Raw genomic sequence first — 18,604 nt, 5'->3', positions numbered from 1 at the left:
CAACAGCCCATGATAACAGTCACAGATTAGAGGGTATTTTTCTTTTTTCTTTTTTCTTTTCTTTTCTTTCTTTTTTTTCACCTTTTAAGTTTTTAATGTTGTTTGGAAATTAAATCAGATTAGTTAAGTTTATTTCAGACATAGAACTGAAGATACACAATGTTAAGTCAAAGTTGCAGTGTAACTTTCCTTGTGTCGTAATGAATTTGGATTTTGGTAACATTCAAAATAATTCCTTCCATGACCATGTTCTTTAACGCAGCAAACACAAGAATATGGAATGTGAATTAATTATGGCATGTTAAATATATTAAGAGAATCTAACACATTTAATAATGAATTCATGAACACGTTTGATCGGCCAACAAATATCAAATCAGCCTATTTAAGACCTTTAAGTTCTCTCAGTATTTCAAGCTTCCACGGGTACAATCAATAATATCAAAGGAGCGACTAATTTAACCGAGAAGCACTGGGACCTTACAGTCGATTTTATTCTTGAATACACCCTAAATGTGCAACGTGTGGCCTCAGAAACTGTACTGTAGGAGGAGAAAAGTCACTATCAGGAGATTAAATATGGGATACTTGTTGAGTTCAAGTGTCTGGAACTTAGTGAATAACATGCCGAGTACTATATTGACATGATAATACTATATTGTCATGACAACATGACTTTCAAGCCGAGATAGCAAGTTAGAGAAAATATCACCATTATTATCATAATATATGTAGAGTCTCCCATGGTTCACTGCGAGACACGATGGCGCATGGCGGCTACTCGTCAGCAGCTGCGCGATAGTGGCCACTCTTTCCTTTTAGGCTCTTTGGTCGTCCGAACCCTGTGAAATATCGCGGTAACCGCCTCCCTAATCACTACGTAATGTGCCGTGCTGCTTCTAGCGGCGCTGGTGACAGTGCTGAAAGCTGTTGGGGTGAGTTTTTATTAATTATCATGTTTCACAAAACTATTTAAACATGTGTTTGAAATGTGTCAGTAAGACAGTTTCTCTTTCTTATCAAGCGGGTCTTTAGAATTGAACGTGGTAGCCTGTGCTTAATCATACGCAGAGCTCGGGCCTGGGTGGGGGCAGCCGTGTTTTTCCTCACCATAAATCACCACACAAGGACCAAGCAGTTCAGCGGCGTGCTAGCTAACTGCAGTTAGCCGCTTAGCATAGCGAACGGCCTGTCTACATTGTCAGCGGCTCAAACAAACATACATGTTTTTCCATAAACATTTCCCATTGTAACAAAGCGACAGCATTTGTGTGACATTGATGTGTCAAACATTAGGAAAGCGGTTATTGGTTAGAATTAAGCACGAGTCTACGATCGCTTGTCCTAGCTTCTTTGTTGTCTCGTCCTCGTGCCGTTAGCTCAGATAACGTTATCTTTCTGTTTTATCTGTGTTACGAGACTAAATTCAGCAATATATTTTGACGCTGATTATATGCAAGTGTGCATATCCCGTATAATAACTAATGGTTGAGGTTTAGTCTTTCTGTCTGCAGTCACTTACATATCGGCCATTCCAAACAGTTTTGTCTGCGGTTACATCTATACCAAAATACTCGGGAGAGAAGAGCGCAGTGTTACCCAGGTCTAAAAAGTATTATTTAATCAAAGTAAAGTAACTGAACATTTATCACATGTGTGCCGAATATACGGGGACACTCTATCGTTTTGTGACAGATCTCAAATAATTTTCTACTAAGTGTATACATTTTAGAATACGCCACAAAACATTAAAAAAAGCAGTTTTGTGGATGAAGCTTGGTGCGCGTGTCTCGGTGTACAAGAATGACACAATTGAGTGTTTCCTGTCCGCTAATTTTCAGAGCAGACTCCGAGCCACCTAAAAATATACCTGAAGTGCTTCATATTTGAGCAAATTTCATACTGTCACAGTGAATTAATTTCCATGAAGGAGTAGGAAACGCCCGGAGCTATTGGCTTTACTTGAGCGTTAGCGAGATGCTAATCTGTCTGTTTCTGTTTGTCCACACAAGGTCATTTAGATGATGAGATTTACACTTCGCTGTTACTGCGCGGGTTATTTTTGACTAACAACGAGAAGCAACCCGTGTCCAATTGTTCTGACATATTATAGAGTTTGACATGTGGTAAGTCGCTGGCTAGCCGAGATGTGACGTTTTCGATAGCGTTGCATGCCGCAACGTGTTGGATCAGGCCATATTAGCAGTTCCAGCTGAGGACGGCGGATTGCTAGGAAGTCACATGGTTGGTCCTGTCAGGGCTGTTGTTGTTCGGGCCCAGGAAAAGGGTAGCAGCGTCGTGTCTAAGCTTGCGAAACTAAAGAGACTTTATCGTGGGTTTATTAGCCGTTCTGTCGAAACTGGGACAGTCTACATGGCTCCGAGTTTTTCCCCCTTTGATTGTCGAGCTAAACGTGGTTTAGTATACATGAGAAAGTGCTGAAACGGCCAATCGGTGCTGGTGGTTCAGTGGGTGGACTGTTTTCTCTTTCTGCGTCACCAAGAGGAAAGAGGGGGAGCAGAAAAGCCCATGTCCTCCAAGGTTGTTTTTATTGGAGTCGTCCCTGTTTATTGCTCCTAAACTTTAACCTACTTAACCAACCCATCTTATAAGAAGTGGGTTATTTGTTTGTATTATCACTTCACTGTACACCTCTAGATCCTGTGGGTCTAGTATTCATCCAAGTGCTGCAAATGACATCAAAATACAAACATGCTTGTAAGTTAATTCGAATTTGACATTTGGATCTGAATGCCAAGGAGGCACCTTCAGAAATACCCTCCTTACTCCGAGGAATCCAGTTGAGCATTTCAATGCCATTATACTTTAACTTTCCAGGAAGTATGTGGGATGGGAGTGATTGCAACACAGTCGCAGCAGAGCAGCTATCATGTGTCCCTGGTTGGCTCACCCAGTTTGTTTTCAAAGCTGTGTATTCAGGTCAACAACACTCTGCTCTAATCTACTGACTGGTCATAAGTTTCTGAGATTCTGACAAAATATTAGCAAAATTCACACAAAGTACACATTCAGACTATGACCTGAAATGAAAATATGCACAAGGACTTACTGATCAACAGCTCTGGCCTGCAAGTCAGCTGCCTGACATTGTGGGCTGTATCCAGAGGCATCCGAGGAAAACCTATTTTTATACTTGTGATTCTAGGGGCAAATAATCTCATGTTCTCAAAAACGTTCACTGGTCCTCAGGGTTGTTACTGTCGTCCATGTCACAGAAATTGGAAATTCTCCTCAGTTGACAGTGATTACATTTCTCTGGCTCTCTGCAGACTCTTAAAGTCAGTTGGCCTTTTGTCTTTCTTTTGTGTGAACTCTAAAAGTTGTTGTTGTTGTAAATCACCATAAGGTGAAGTTAAAGTCATCAGTTCTGCTCAGCTAACCAGGTCTGCTTTTTCCCAACAGTATGAAGTGAAACGGAACTGAATTTTTGTACCATCCGCAACTGCTTCACGTTCAGATCATAACAAAGAAACTGAAGATAAACCTCCCAAAACAAGCAAAGTTGCAACACTGAAGACACGGGAAAAAGGATCATTTCAAGGGTTTAAAACACAAGAAGCAACCAAATCCTGAAACGACCAAAGAAGACGCACATCAGCCCAATTGAAACGCAGAAGAGAAGCAATCCAATGCCTAAGCATATTCTGAGAAGACAATAACTGATCTGAAACCAGAAGTTTGTGCCTACTCAACAGCTTTGACAAAGCACACGTCCCAACGCTGCTCCTAGCCCTCCTCATCCTCACCACACCACCGACTCGCCACCGGGGTGTGGAGTGGGCTGCTATCTGCTAGTCCCCCCCCCCCACAGTTCCCCTGTCTTTCTCTCCCTCTACTCCTCACACTGTTTTCATTGTAATTTTTTCTAAGCAGTGTTGTTGCACCTGCGTTTGCCTCTTTTTTCTTTTTTAGCTAGATTTATCCCCCTTTTTCTCTTTTTGTTTAATTTTTTTGCTTAATGCAACCATCTAGAACTTGTGCCAGAAACCTGTAACAAGTGTGTGTGTTCAACTGTGTGCGTGAAGAGATCTGCAGGAACTGAACAGTCAGAAATCTGACAATTACAAGATTCAAGACACCAAATAAAGGTGGGTCTCACTTATAGTCCCCTCATAACACTCAACCTATCGTATTAATGACAACTGTTTTTTTGAATTGTTTATGCACTTATTATCTCATTTGATATGTTTTGAATGACTTCCTCCCACCAATGTGCTGAAAATTGTTCCCTGTAAGGGGCTTAAAATTTCAAAACAAAAATTTGATTCTGCTAGTTGGTTTGAATTCAGAAACTGTACTGAGTAAATTCCCTGTGTGTGTGTGCACATTAGTCTGATCCATACAGATGTACAAACACAGATTGAGAAACGCTCAATTCTGATTCAGTTTGGCCAGCTGCGCTGATTTTGAGGCAGCAATGCAGAGGTTGTTTTCTTTTTTATCACTGAACACAAATAACATTTGTCCTCCTTTTTTTGCTTGAACACATCCAATTTTGACAAATATACATGCAACTATTGCTAAAATGGCTTTTATTGAAACTATGTCTGGATTTTTGGCCTCATCATTTTGTTAGGGGATCTCAATTTTTAAATGTCTGCGTCTTCACAGATTTTTTGCGACCGCTGATTTCATACCTTCAACCACAGAGAGGGCAGTATCGGCTCTTTGCACGCGATTAAACATTCATATTGTGGAGTGAGTGTAACAAGTGACACTAGGTTGAAGGTCTAATTCATGTCAGTGACCTCTACATTGCCAATTGGTAACGAGAACGTCACATGAGCCAGCTGAACTGAATTGCTATCACCTCCAAACAGTTAAACTAATCATGCAGTTCAATTTGAGAATGAATTGATTGCCTTCCCACACCCAGCCCGCACCTTTCTCCTGTTCTGTCGTTTTCAAGTCATATCCTCCCTGATTTTGCCTTTTCTGGGGGATAAAAGCCCACAGCTATTTTCCTTTGTTTGTAACACTTTGCACACTGGCTGACCTATCTGCCTTACCCGTTATGTTTGTTCCTCTCTTCACCCTTGCAGACATCCAGCGGTGTATCATTTGGGTGGTTACATAAAAGTAGTACTAAACAGTCAAGCAAAAAAATTCAAACAAATAATCAAGTTCAGCAAGTGCTCAAGCAAGTTTGGTCCGAGTTTATGGGAAAATATGGGCAGCCCCTGGAAAGGCTTTGTTGAGTTTACCTTGCCTGCGTCGCCACCCACCGCGTTTGTTAGCGCTGACCTGAGCAGCACCTCCCCTGTCGGACTCAGCCTGTCGCCATATGGCCGATCCGTAAGTTCCACCTTCCCACCTCTTTTCTACGTGCCCCACCCCATCGAACACCCATCCACCCACCTTGCCCTGCATCTCTCTGCTGTGAATGGCCTAACCTTTTTCATCCCTTTTTCGGGCTCCCGAGGCTAGCCTCTACTCAGTTACTGTTGCAGGGTGAGGGGTGTTCCGCTCATTCAGGCTGTAGAAATTTGGCGCTTTTCAGAAATCCTCAAGAGCCTTTTTTTTTTTGTCTTCTCCTCCTTAATTTTTCTTTGCGTCACAATGCAGTAAAACCTTAGTCGGGCCATGACACAAGCAAATCAAGTTGGGGTACATTAATGCTGGCACATAGCTTCACTGAATCAAGGCAACACAAATACAAGCTCAACCAGTTGGTCCCTAGGAAAAACTTCTAAATGTGTTAAGAGTAGCTCATTGTGATAGTGCAGAACAGGGTCTAACAGGAGAGGCTGCTCTGGGACCCCCCCCATAACCCATAACCTGTCACAAACTCTCTGTAGATGCACCGCTATTTGACCTGTCATTTGCATTGTCTCCATCTTCAGTAGTTTTACTTTACTTGACCTTGAGTAACATTCGCGACACTGCACTTAAACCACTCCCCCTTAACTGGCTTCGCACAGAAGCTGGTCGATCCTTTTAGTTTTTCATCTGCCTGCTCTGTGAAGCCACAACCTGTTCGAACGCACTAGTGTTTTAAACCACTTATTAGTGCTATTGATCAATACTGTAATGTGAGATTGTCATGGTAGCAGATCCATCGTTACTGAGTGGCCTTATGGTTTTGGTGTTTTGGTCTCAGGATTTTCTCACAGGGTTGAGTAGTAGTAATAGCAACAGTGGTGGTGGTTGTGGTTGTGATGACCTAAACTGTAAAATAGCAGTGGAGAATTTTTCGCAGAGAAGCACATGTTGTATATTGCTGTGATGTCGTGAACTGTATTTATGTTGAGCCTCCGAAAATTGGTGCATGGGCGAACACTGGATGTCCCATTGAAACATCTGCAGACTGGAAAGATCAAGTTGAGGATGCTGTATATTTGTATCCAAATGCTGGACAGTGACTGTTTTTGTGCAATAACTAAACAAATTTTGATGCCTGCGGATCGCTATACTTCTTTTCAAAGCCGTTGCATCCTCCCAACAGCATATCCAAGTCCTGTCCACAGTGTCAGAAATGGAAAGAGGCTCTTCTGAACCTCCAGTGGCTCGCAGCACTGGCTCTGCCCCATCCACCTCTACTGGTCCCACGACTATTCCACGCTCCTCTTCCATCTCTTGTCATCCTCATCCAGGAAGTAAAAAACACAAGCGGACTCCCTTGTATCAGAGATCTGTAAGCGGGCATGTTCGGTGGTGCCCACACTGACTGCTGTGTCATGTGACTTTCGTTAACAGCATGGTTTGTTGTGTGAAAAACGCGTTCAACCAGGATGGAGTGGCAGATTTTCAGAAGTGAATTTTTATCAATCTTCCGGTATAATCAATGGTTGGTTGGTAGAGGGAGGTGAGCGGTTTGTGAACATTTGTTTGTCTAACCATGGAATTTGCATGGGATCTCTGAAAAGGTTTGTTGGTGATTTAGGACTAAAACCACTTGATAAATTGATTGAATTTTAGCTTCGAGTGCATGGCACCAGGAAGCGCCACACAGTGTGGTGATTGTGTTCATTTTCTCCAGTCAATGGTATGTGTTCCTGAAATTCTGTCCAGTCATTATCAACATGTGTCCTCCTCTGTTGATGACCACATAGCCCCAGAAGACTCTGATGTAGCTTTACTTTGCTTTCCCCCCTCCCCACTTCCTCTGGTTTGCTCTACCTTGCATGTTTGAAATATTTAGATTTTCTTTTTTCTTTTCTTTTTTTTTTTTTAAAGGTTGGCATCAAACACTACATTAACCGTGGCCTTTTTTGTCTTGGTCTGCTTTATGTTGATCCTCTACTGGATGCATTGTGACACTTACTTCTCCTCTTCCCCAGATGAGTTTTGACCCAGGCATGCTCCATAATAATGGGCACACTGCATATGCCAATGGAACAGGGCCTGGCATTAGAGAGACTGGTGTGGTGGAGAAGCTCCTGACTTCTTATGGATTCATCCAGTGCTCTGAACGTCAGGCTCGTCTCTTCTTCCACTGTTCCCAGTACAACGGCAACCTGCAGGAGCTTAAAATAGGAGGTGAGAGGCTTTGGACTAATCATAAATACTTAACCCACACACATGTTGTTGAGAAGAGCACTACATGACGGAGATTTAAACCATCCCTGTATCATTTGAAAGTGTGCTAAGTGTGTTTTCTTCTGCTTCTGTCTCCTCAGATGATGTAGAGTTTGAGGTATCCTCTGACAGGCGCACTGGCAAGCCCATAGCAGTGAAGCTGCTAAAGATAAAGCCAGAGGTGCTGCCAGAGGAGCGCATCTCGGGCCAGGTGGGGCCAGACCTGCACGCCTATCCCTTTACTGTGCTGCATGGTTATATTCATCCAGTTAAGGAACACCATTTTATTTTTGGTTCTGTCCTTGTCTGTCAATGTAACGTTTATATGGCCCATTGTGTTTTTTGTTTTGGGGGTCGGGAGGGTGGGTTCATTTAAGTACATTGTAAAATTTGAACATTAGAAAATGTTTGAATTTCAGATTGGCTTGCTGTGCTGATATGCATGTTTGCTGGAGCTGTTGAGTGTCTGTTGAACAAAGCAATCAATGTAATTGCCCAGCAGGGTATTACTTTCTCTGTGAATGGTTACAGCAACTAATATAGTTCAGTTGGTCAGTCTGTTAAACCAAAGCAAATTTTACATGTGCCATTGGGGTGCAGCAGTGGAAAGAGTTGGTCAGTCTGACTGCTGCATCATTAAGTTGAGCACAGTCGGGGGAAGGCGGAGTCATGCCACAGCAGCTTTTTGCAAATTGCCTCACTGGTAAAATTCCTTAAATGTAAGTGGCGGTGCTTGTCTTGTAATGTAGTCACAAAATTAATCTGTGTACATACAGAGCACAGTGAGACTCCACAATTCAATTGAGTATTCCTTTATTAGTCCCACAAGGGGAAATCCCAGTTTACAGCAGCACCAATAAAGCGGAGAGAGTAAAAAAACAAAAGCCGCACACTCACTGATTTCTTCTGTCCCTATCATGTTCAATCAGGTCATCAACATGCTAGAGGCCGTTAAGGAGGCCTGACAGCGTGTGCAGATCTCACACTGTAGCACAGTCATGCACATACAACTCTGCTAACTGTGGACAGTGCACGACATCTGACACTTGATATACTCGTTATTGTGACACTTGCAATTCAGCCATTTCATTCATCCCTTCATCCATCACGTCCTGATTTATTTTAATTTGGGCTATGTACAACAATGAACATTCGACCTGCAGTTGACATGGCAGTGTGTTAATTGCCTCCACTTGCAATTTCCTCCTTTTCTGCAGGTTGTCTCAGCAATCCCAGTGCACTTGGATGGAAAGTCTGCTCCCGGCCAGGTGCCCACTGGCAGTGTCTGTTATGAAAGAAACGGGGTAAGAAAAGTGGTGTGGATTACAGCACACTTGATCCATGAGAGGCAGAATGTTAATTCCACTCTTGACAATTTTGTACAGACGACACTCAATTAGTTGTTCCATGCTTAGCCTGGTTTTGCAAAATGCCGACTTACACCTGCCTCCATGTTATGATTTATGATAATCCATGTAAATGATATGCAACCATATGCAGTGCAGGGCTCAGTCTGCATGCACCAGGCACACCAGGTGACTGGGTAAATCTTCAGCCTCCACTGCACACGGCTGTCTGTCCTTCATATATATGCAGTCTCTCCCTTCAGAACAGGTCTTGAATTTGAAGTAGTCATTGGGTTAATATGTGTGCCCGAATCCCTTTTTAACAAAATTTGACAGGGTTGTGATTTTCCACAGGAGGTGTTCTACCTTACCTACACTCCTGATGATGTGGAGGGTAATATCCACCTGGACACAGGCGACAAAGTCAGCTTTTACATGGAGACCAACAAGCAGTAAGTCTTCACGTCATGTCAGTACTGTTACTGTAATTCCCACCTTGTACTCCATTTTTCTATTTTTCGCTCTTGTGTTTCAGCACTGGTGCAGTCAGTGCTCGTAATATTCAACTTGTGAAGAAAAAGCAAATGAGGTGCCAGGGTGTGGTGTGTGCTACAAAGGTAAATGCCGCTGTTGTCCTGATAATATATTGAGTAAATTACATTACAAATGGAATCTTAAATGTGAGCCAGGCTGTTGTTGTTGTTAGTCCTGTAAAGTTAACCATTGAACTCTTGACATTGAGGCCTTGGATCTCCCATTTTGCCCAGTATGTTAATGTGCCTGTTATGTTGAACCATTTGTTGTCTTTCAGGAGGCTTTTGGATTCATTGAGAGGGCCGATGTGGTGAAAGAGATCTTCTTTCACTACAGTGAGTTCAAGGGTGATCTGGAGGCTCTGCAGGCTGGAGATGACGTTGATTTCACCATCAAAGACAGAAATGTAGGCATCACACTCTTCAACTCTACCATCCAGAAATACTTGGAGTGACTTTTGAACTTAAGATAGATTCACCTTTGACCAAGTTTGACACATGTGACTCTTAACTGACCCGCCTGACTTGGTATGTAGGGTTGTTTACATTTTGTGTTCTTGTGGCCATAGGGTAAAGAAGTAGCCACAGACGTGAGGCTGCTCCCCCAAGGAACAGTCATCTTTGAGGATATCAGCATTGAGCAGTTTGAAGGCACTGTCGTCAAGGTCATTCCCAAGGTTCCCACCAAAAACCAGGTAAGTAGATTACAAGTCTGGCAAAGTGGAGTGCTGGAAAAACAAGCAGGGAACTTTGCTGCAGAAAATAAAAACTGTCACAAATCTTGACTTTTCTGCCTCCACAGAATGACCCGCTACCAGGCCGTATCAGTGCCCGCATTGGTTTCACTGACAAGGAGCTGCCATTTGGCGAGAAGGACACAAAGTCCAAGGTGACCCTGTTGGAGGGAGATCACATACAGTTCAACATCTCCACTGACCGCAGAGACAAGCTGGAGAGGGCTACCAACATCGACATCCTCCCAGATACCTTTAACTTCACCAAGGAGACCCGTGAAATGGTGAATCAAAAGATTAAATTCATGGTTTTTTTTTCTCTGAAGTGGTCAGTGTACTATATATCGTATATAATATCTAATGTATCATTATAGACATGAAAGAAAGGGATGGGGCTGCCATATTCACTGACCTGAAGTGAACGCCTTTTCAGACAGTAACTTTGTGTTACCGATCTTCTCCTAGGGGGTGATTGCAGCTATACGCGATGGTTTTGGCTTCATTAAGTGTGTGGATAGGGATGCCAGGATGTTCTTTCACTTCAGTGAAGTTCTAGAGGAGAGCCAACTGCACATCTCTGATGAAGTGGAATTCACTGTTGTGCCTGTAGGTCCTGTTTGTAAGCTTTTCACTAAAGTATGTATTCTGTATTCTTACTTACGAAGGCACATTATCACTGTGTTTGTTTGTTAATAACAAGCTAAAAGTAAATGCCCTATCATTGCCAGGATATGCTGTCAGCTCAGAGGAACCATGCAGTGCGCATCAAGAAGTTGCCTAAAGGCACAGTGTCCTTCCATACCCAGTCTGAGCAGCGCTTTGTGGGTGTGGTAGAGAAAGAAGTTGTGGCAACCACCAACAAGAATGCCAGTCCCACCAAGAGCAAGGAGAAGGTATCACTGTGCACAATTTTGATAAATATTGTTCATGGAAATATCCCCTGTGCATTTGAAACAGTGGCCTCATAGTTCACCCCCGACCCACATCATCACATCACCCTCTTTCCCTTTTTTTTGTTTTAGTTCTAATTTCTCTCTTTGCTTTCTCCTCCACTGACTTCGTCCTGTTCATGCTCCTTGTTGGTTAGAAAAAAGACAAGGTAGGACTTAGATGTTCTGCATGAGGACACCTCAATGAAGTCTCACAAATAAATGATAGAGACCACTAACATTTAGTCTCAGGAACAGTGACTTGATTCTTAGACCATAGATGAGCAATCTAAAGTCAGCAATCAAAAAATAATGCAGTGTAAGACTATTGTATTTACAAATGTGATGTGGACCCATCTTGCTGTCTAATGGATGTCTGTCTCTCTTATTTTTGAAGGGTAAAGTTGTAGAAAAGGTTAGTCTTTCAGCCCACTGATTGCCTCCCTTACTCCCTTATTTGACAGCATGGTATTTGATCACCAATTAACTCTCAGAAACATGGACTCTGACACCACTGATTCAGTGCGCTGTAGGGCTGCACAATTGTTAATGAAACCAGAATCACAACGACCAGTATGGCATCCATGTTTGGCCCTTGAATTTACAATGAGAAATGTCTTTGCATTCACAATTATGACAAGTAATTGAACAGATTAAGAATCATGAAACTCCATTTTCTGTGATCAACCAGCCTGGCCATCATTGGTACATTGTTTTTAATACTTAGTAACACAATAGTGCTGGTAAATTGGGTGCTGTGATTGGTTCAGACAGTGACTGAATAACTGGAGAATAAATGTTGTGAGTATTGCTCAAATGTTCCCTATAGTTGAAACCACGATGGTGAGTAATTCTGCAGCCCTATGTTGTAGGCTGTAACTGAGAGCTGTTGCTGTAGACTAGCTGAATGCTAACCAACTAGGCTGCTACAGAATGATGCATTGCACATGTCGGTGCCTCTCGTATGCTTGTGAACACCACCTGCACACCATCAACTAATATAATTTAAATCATCTGATTGAATCAATGCGGCATCGGTATCGGTTTTCTTGAGGAGCAGGTGCAGCACTCATGAGACAGTTGCTGGGGGCTGCTGGACCAACAATTGGTGATGCTCCATATTGGACAGAATAATGCAGATTTGATTTGATGCACTCTGTAGGAAGCTGAGGAAGGAGTTATTGCATATGAAGACTGTGGAGTGAAGCTCACTGTGGCATATCATACTAAGGACCTGGAGGGAGGAGGTCACCCACAAGTTGGAGATAAGGTATCTGAGTGACACTGCACTCACTGCTTTTGCTTGAATTAAATGAAGATGGAAGTCCCGTTGTCTTCCCCCCTGTGTCTGACATATAAATATTTGTCCTGTAGGTGGAGTTCTCCATCAATGAAGTGAAGCGAACTGGCCAGCAGAGTGCAGTCTCCATCAGGGTCCTCAACCGCAATGCCTCCAACGCCAAGAGACTGCATGGATTTGTTGCCACACTGAAGGACAACTTTGGCTTCATTGAGACAGCAAACCATGACCAGGAGATTTTCTTCCACTACAGGTAGAGGTTTAAGTCCTTGACTGACTTTGAAGTAGTTGGTTAATGGCATCCAGTGTCTGAATTCACATCCAAATCTCTGATGTCTCCTAAGTGAAATGTGTGGAGACTTGGAGAACTTGGAGCTGGGCGACACGGTGGAGTACACTCTCTCTAAGGGAAAAGGAAACAAAGTCAGCGCTGAAAAGGTTACCAAAGTGGCTGCAGGTACGAGGGTTTAAATCCAGCCATTTAATTTACATTATTCATGTTTGTAATGCTTGTTAACATGGTAGTGTAAATGGGAGTGTCTACAGATACGAGGTGTGTGAAAATCCACTGTTTCTGCTTTTAGTGAATGGCATCGGAGAGGATGTTGGTGCAACAGTGATGATGGGAAAAGTCATCCGTCCCTTACGCAGTGTGGACCCCTCCCAGACAGAATACCAAGGGCTTATTGAAGTCACAGAGGAAGGTTTGTGTCAAGTTATGATGGCTCTTGATAGACCTTATGTTTAACACGCACTGTTTCCTTGGAAGAATCGAGATGATGTTGACCCTCGTCCCTTTGTGGATGTTTCAGGTGGAACTAAAGGGCAGAATTATCCCTTTGGAATCATGGGTATGGCAAACAAGGCAGACTGTCTGCAGAAAGGTGAACTTGTGAAGTTCCAGGTTTGCACAGTTGGCCAAACTGGACAGAAGATGGCCTGTAATGTGGTCCCTCAGCGCAGAGCCATGGTGGAGTGTGTCAAAGACCAGGTAGTGATCAGTTATTTGTCTTTAATTTCATTAGCGCTCATTGCATCAGTGTTGGAGGCTACTACAGCACAGGTTAGGCTGGAGTGAATGAATCCTGAAGTTATTTTGTCGCCCCCCCCAGTTTGGCTTCATCACATATGAAGTTGGTGAGAGCAAGAAGCTGTTCTTTCATGTAAAAGAAGTACAAGATGGCCTTGAGCTCCAGACTGGGGATGAGGTGGAGTTCTCAGTTGTCCTCAATCAACGCACAGGAAAATGTAGTGCCTGCAACGTACGCAGAGTCAGGTAACGAATGGTGCAGACCCTGGTTTACATTTTGGAACCATGAAACTCCAACTTACAATAAGTGTGTTTGCTAACATTTTCAAGTAGCATTGAGACCAATTATTTTCATCATGTACCTAAATGTTACAGTGAGGGGCCTAAACCAGTGGTGACTCCGCGTCCTGATCGTCTGGTGAACCGACTGAAGAGCATCACTCTTGACGACGCCAGTGCTCCTCGCCTGGTCATAGTAAGACAGCCCCGTGGTCCCGACAATTCAAAGGTACAACCAAGCCTGTGTCATTGCCACATTTTGTCTGTACAAGGAAAATAACTGCTGTTCTTTGACCTGATATGTAATCCTAATGAAATCATAGCATCAAACACCAATTTAACTTAATTTAATATTGTAAATACAAAGTTGGTAATGAGAGTGTGTGTCAGTGTAAAATAGCCATCCTACAAAAAAAAACTGTTTGGTGTAAGAGAGATCAGCAGCTGTTATCTGGCAAACATTAGCATTAATGCTGCTACATATAGGTTTGTTTTGAGGTTTTCTCTGATAATGGGAACGGGCTAGGCTTTAGATTTTCCTTCCTGAAACTGTCAATTACCTTTGGAATACCTTTTGCGTTTTATGTAAGCTCCAGTGTTAATGACGTCTGTCCTCTCCTTCACAGGGCTTCAACGTGGAGCGCAAGACCCGCCAGCCTGGTGTCATCGACTGAGCAATACAGAGCCCACCCTGTTTGGTGTTGGTGGGATGCTGTCCCAAAGGGCAACAGCAGGGGATAAGGGAATTTGATTTAACACATGCTTGTACTCAAACTCATACACAAAACATACGCACACATACAGTAATCGGCATGTGTAATCTTTGTCCCCATCGATACCTGCGAGGGAACTTTTCTCATTCCACAGTTCCCTGCCTCCCATGTAAGATGTACTTGATACAGAGTTCCACACTGCAGTGCACATGGGATCTGAGTGTGTGCGTGTGTGATGTATCCTAGAAGTCATTAAAGTGTGTAATGGAGGTATTTGTTTCTGAGGGTCGTGTCCCTCTAAATCAGAGTGATGACTGTGTGGCTGTCTGTCTCTTATCTTTTGGATCTGCTTTGTCTGGAATTCTGCACCTGTAATCTGTCCAGTAGTCTTGCCTGGATGACTGAGTGTGACTGTAGGCATGTCTTTTGAGCATCTGCTCCGTTTTGTTTTGTTTTTTTTTCCTCATAATTTTTGCTCCTTTACCCACGGAAACTTAAAATGGTTTCATTGTAAAGTTTCCACTACTGTATGCTTTCCTACAAGACGCATAAAGCAAAGCAAAGTTCCCTCCATAAGGAGGATCATATTTCTCATATGTGCGAGCTTAAACTGAGGATTCTTCTCTGCTCGTTTTTTTTGAGCAGTTTTAAAATGCTTTATTGAAGAGCTGACGTGAAAGCATGGTGCGAGTGTGTGAGCGAGAGAGAGAGAGAGAGAGGTGTATGTGAATGTCAAAGTAGTTAATCTAATGGGATTTTCTTTTACCCATCTGGAGCCTTTAGATACCTTTTTGGTATTCACATGCTCCACTTGAGCATTTCTTTCCCAGGTGCAGAATTCCTCGTGGCATCTTATATCTGCAGTTCTTTTATACTATGTTTTTTTTGTTTTGTTTTTTCCTTGCACATATTTTTGCTTTTTTTTCCATTGAAATTCAATCTGCTAATATTGACTTAAATAAGATTAAGGTGCCTAAAACTACAAGCGAAATGAAATGAAAAAAAAAAAAGAAAATTAGATGTATCCTCTGTTCCCAGCCAACCGCCAAAATATTCAGAACAATCTTAGGGTGGCTTTCTTTTCTAGTAGAAATAAAACTGATATGCATCCCAAGCCTGTGGGTTGAACTATACTGTATGTAATGTGTGCTTTTTTTTCTTAGTGAAAGTTCAAACTTCAGATATAATGAAAGAAATTTAACTTCAAGAAGGAGAAAGGTAAAGTTAGAAGTTCAGTCTAAAAAAAAAAGCATTAAGAATCAGGCTCGGTTACTGTGTTCTGGAGACATGGTGGGTGAGCTGTCGTGCCTCTGCACATTAAGTTAGTCGAAATTAATTTCAACTTTGGAGATCACTGGGTTTCAGTTGAACCACATAAAAGAGGTTCTTATGTACTTTTTGGTCTTGAATGAAACAACAGTTGAATTAAAGTTTTATGAAAATCATTATTTTGTAATCGTCTTTATTTCAGAGAAAGGCTGCAAATCTGACTCAATACTAAATAAAACACCTTCAAAGCATTAAGTTGCTGTGATAACAATCGCACTCTATAGTCTGTTTACCTGAGGACAAGAAATAAGCTACAGGTGTTACAAAGGTGCATATGCATATTTGAGTGCTCCACTGGGGAAACATTAAAAGCTTTAAAAATAATTGAAAGCTTTCAGTCCTGTGCACTTCTGATATAGAGCCTATTTAACCACTAGGGTCTCACTTGAGTGAACAAACCAAAAGAGGTCTGCTCTTGTGGAGACTGGTGCGCCACAGTGCTGCTCTATCCCAAACACATGGAGGACACAAGCATCGGAAACAAGCACTCAATACAAGTTACATCAGGACCACTCAGGGTATTCATAGACTCTGACATCGGTCTAAACCTTGGTGCTGCCCAGATATATAGTGAGCTCAGAGCGGTGAATCACCTTCTGTTTAGTCTGTGATGGAGGGCTTTGGGCTTCAGACCAGCGTGTCCACCACTCCCTCAGCTCGGTGGGCCCTGTGGGCCGTCGCTCCTTTATCTGGCTGGGAGGAACTAGAGCATGAGGAGGGTTGAAGTCTTCTCTGGGCAGGAACTTCCTGTTAATATTTACATCCCCATCTGGATCAGATTGTTGCCACTTTGGGCCCTCGATTGAAACGGCTGCAGTCCCAGTGGCAGTGGCTGTATTCGCACCAGCTTTTGAGACCGTCTCTGAATCCTCTTGAACGACGCTTTGAACAGCACACAAATCAAGCCCCTGCATTCTGTGCTTGTACTCCTCCAGCCTGGTCCTGCACTCCATGGCCTTCGCCCTCATCTCAAGGAACTGACGTTGCAAATCCTTCTCGTAACCTTCCTCTGCCTTTAATTCGTTCTCCCAAAATTTGACCTGCTCCATCTCCTCCTCAGCCCTTCTCTGCTCGGCTTCCTGCCCAGCTTTTTTGAACCTCTGTTTTTCCTCCAGCTCAAAAATCTGTTTGTCTATCTGTGCTATCTGGATGTGTAAATTCTGCAAACAGCTCAGTTGACATATGATGGTCTCTCTCAGACTGTTTTTCTCATCCTCAGTTGTAGCACAGCTTGAGCTGGACAGGCCATCAGATTTCGCCTCTTGAGGTTTCCTGGCGTGTTTGCTCTCTTTCCCCCTCGTCTGACTTCCCATGCAGCAGGATGTTTGATGATCCAAATCTGACTTTGAACTCTTATGACCTCTGACTCTGCTTCTGCTGCTTCGACCTGAGCTGTCTTTGTCAACGGTGAGAGAAACATCTAAAGAGGTCCGATTCCTTTTGTCGGTCTTCTTACTGCTTTCCTTATCACAGGCAGTGCTGTAGACCTTGCTCTTACCCAGACTCTCCAGCCACTCCCATGCCTCCTCCATGAGCGTCAGAGACTTTCTTTTCGGCCTTTTCAAGTCCTCTTTTTGCTGCTCAGCTTCTTGTCCTAAAGAGGACAACGGCGGCAGGCTTTGACGATGCAGACTCACTGAACTGCTGCCCCGACGCATTCTGGTGCCTGCATTTCTTCTCAATGGCAGGCAGGGCTGGTATCTGCCGACTTTTGTCCTGCTCATTTCATCCCAGACTGAGGGCCCGTTGTGAAGCAGTGTGAGTTGCACCTCCCTGGCCTGCTCGCCGTACTTCTCAAGAGTCTGCAGAAGGTGTTCATTTGGCGCCATGCACCGTTCAAAATCTTTAAACGTCTCCCGTAGTGTGTAGCGGCCGGGTTGACCTAAAGAGAAAGATGAGAGTGTGGCTGTCAGCTTGGTCAGCATGTCAGAAAGAACATGAACCTTATTATGATGTTGAGCAACAGACACACATACCCAGGGCTTGGGCCAAAGCTATGACCACCTCTTGGCATGTTGTTTGCTCTGTAACGCCGCAGACCACTCGTGGGACACCGTCCACAGATACCTTTACTTCCATTGTATCCAATCTGGGATTTGAAAAGCACGTTAAAGTTAAGTCAATGGTTGACACACACACACTGTGCAGGGCTCACTCCCCTGTTAGAGGAAGTGGAGGAGACAGATATGACTCCCCCATTAACATTCACTCTAATCTGTCTGCCCATCATGTGTTGCTCAAACTTGAGGGCAGTGTAAAGCATTTTTTCAGGTGTCTACAGTGAGCATGTCCCCATAATAATGAAAATAAATGAGCAAATCAAGTTGTCCATGATGGCTTTAAAAGAGATATCCATGCCAGAGTATTAGAGCGACCTACCGTTTTGTCCTGTCTGTAGTTCAGATGCTCGGCCCTCTCTGCTTGGGGGGAATGTTCTGGATGGGAGGAACACTTGAGCAATTAAGACCAATTAAAATTCCTGCAGGCATCTACCACCAGAGGACAGTTTATGAACCCACCCATTTTGCATTGTTACAATTTTCCCTGGAAAAAAAACAGCAAAAATCGACAGCTCAGTTGGTAGGATGTGCGCCCCATGTATTGAGGCTGTCAGCCCTCTGCGGCGGCCGCAGGCTCGACTCCCCCCTGCGGATCATTTGCTGCGTGTTGTCCCCTCTCTCTCAGCCCCCTTTCCTATCACATCTTCAGCTGTCTCTATTGTAAAGGCTAGAAAAGCCCCAAAAAAAACCAATTAAAAAAATTGAATTGAATTTCTCTGTTTATATGAAATAGTACTGCGAAACACGACAACATACATTCACACTCCACCGCTGCCCCACCATTTGTACCAATCACAAAGTTCTTTTCTTAT

General features: G+C 43.3%; 2 protein-coding genes across 20 annotated transcripts; one reads left to right on the top strand and one right to left on the bottom strand.

The window, feature by feature from the left end:
• Nucleotides 1-856: 856 nt before the first annotated feature.
• csde1 (cold shock domain containing E1, RNA-binding) lies at nt 857-15,848 on the top strand. Of its 19 annotated transcripts, none has more exons than XM_070967532.1 (22): nt 857-935; nt 3,424-4,109; nt 5,064-5,316; nt 7,302-7,500; nt 7,641-7,750; nt 8,757-8,843; nt 9,240-9,337; nt 9,421-9,502; nt 9,697-9,825; nt 9,988-10,113; nt 10,221-10,436; nt 10,618-10,758; nt 10,881-11,045; nt 11,479-11,496; nt 12,244-12,351; nt 12,456-12,634; nt 12,726-12,838; nt 12,966-13,085; nt 13,194-13,372; nt 13,494-13,657; nt 13,787-13,919; nt 14,317-15,848. In XM_070967532.1, exons 3-22 carry the CDS (start codon nt 5,191-5,193, stop codon nt 14,362-14,364), a joined length of 2,541 nt encoding a protein of 846 aa, XP_070823633.1. In that variant the 5' UTR covers nt 857-935; nt 3,424-4,109; nt 5,064-5,190; the 3' UTR covers nt 14,365-15,848. The 19 variants fall into 19 exon arrangements, with proteins under 19 accessions (XP_070823633.1, XP_070823630.1, XP_070823627.1 ...); XM_070967529.1 differs by having other exon boundaries at nt 10,618-10,788; XM_070967526.1 differs by having other exon boundaries at nt 7,641-7,807.
• A 426-nt stretch (nt 15,849-16,274) lies between these two features.
• Nucleotides 16,275-18,145, bottom strand: LOC139335558 (ras association domain-containing protein 8-like). Its single transcript, XM_070969209.1, has 3 exons — nt 18,112-18,145; nt 17,709-17,821; nt 16,275-17,614 (listed from the first exon to the last, which is right to left on the bottom strand). The coding sequence occupies exons 2-3, from the start codon at nt 17,809-17,811 to the stop codon at nt 16,275-16,277; spliced, it is 1,443 nt and encodes a 480-aa protein (XP_070825310.1). The 5' UTR covers nt 17,812-17,821; nt 18,112-18,145.
• Between the last annotated feature and the right edge of the window lie 459 nt (nt 18,146-18,604).

The sequence above is a fragment of the Chaetodon trifascialis genome, chromosome 8, assembly GCF_039877785.1.
Source record: "Chaetodon trifascialis isolate fChaTrf1 chromosome 8, fChaTrf1.hap1, whole genome shotgun sequence".
Taxonomy (NCBI): Eukaryota; Metazoa; Chordata; class Actinopteri; order Chaetodontiformes; family Chaetodontidae; genus Chaetodon; species Chaetodon trifascialis.
This window is presented reverse-complemented; position numbering and strand designations above follow the sequence as displayed.

Bases quoted from the DNA above. Each gene is read 5' to 3' on its own strand.
- csde1 (XM_070967519.1), top strand. From the start codon at position 6,497: ATGGAAAGAGGCTCTTCTGAACCTCCAGTGGCTCGCAGCACTGGCTCT. The intron at 7,501-7,640 runs GTGAGAGGCTTT...CTGTCTCCTCAG, and splicing joins GCAGGAGCTTAAAATAGGAG to ATGATGTAGAGTTTGAGGTA. The intron at 10,114-10,220 runs GTAAGTAGATTA...CTGCCTCCACAG, and splicing joins AGGTTCCCACCAAAAACCAG to AATGACCCGCTACCAGGCCG.
- LOC139335558 (XM_070969209.1), bottom strand. From the start codon at position 17,811: ATGGAAGTAAAGGTATCTGTGGACGGTGTCCCACGAGTGGTCTGCGGC. The intron at 17,615-17,708 runs GTATGTGTGTCT...CTTTCTCTTTAG, and splicing joins AGCTTTGGCCCAAGCCCTGG to GTCAACCCGGCCGCTACACA.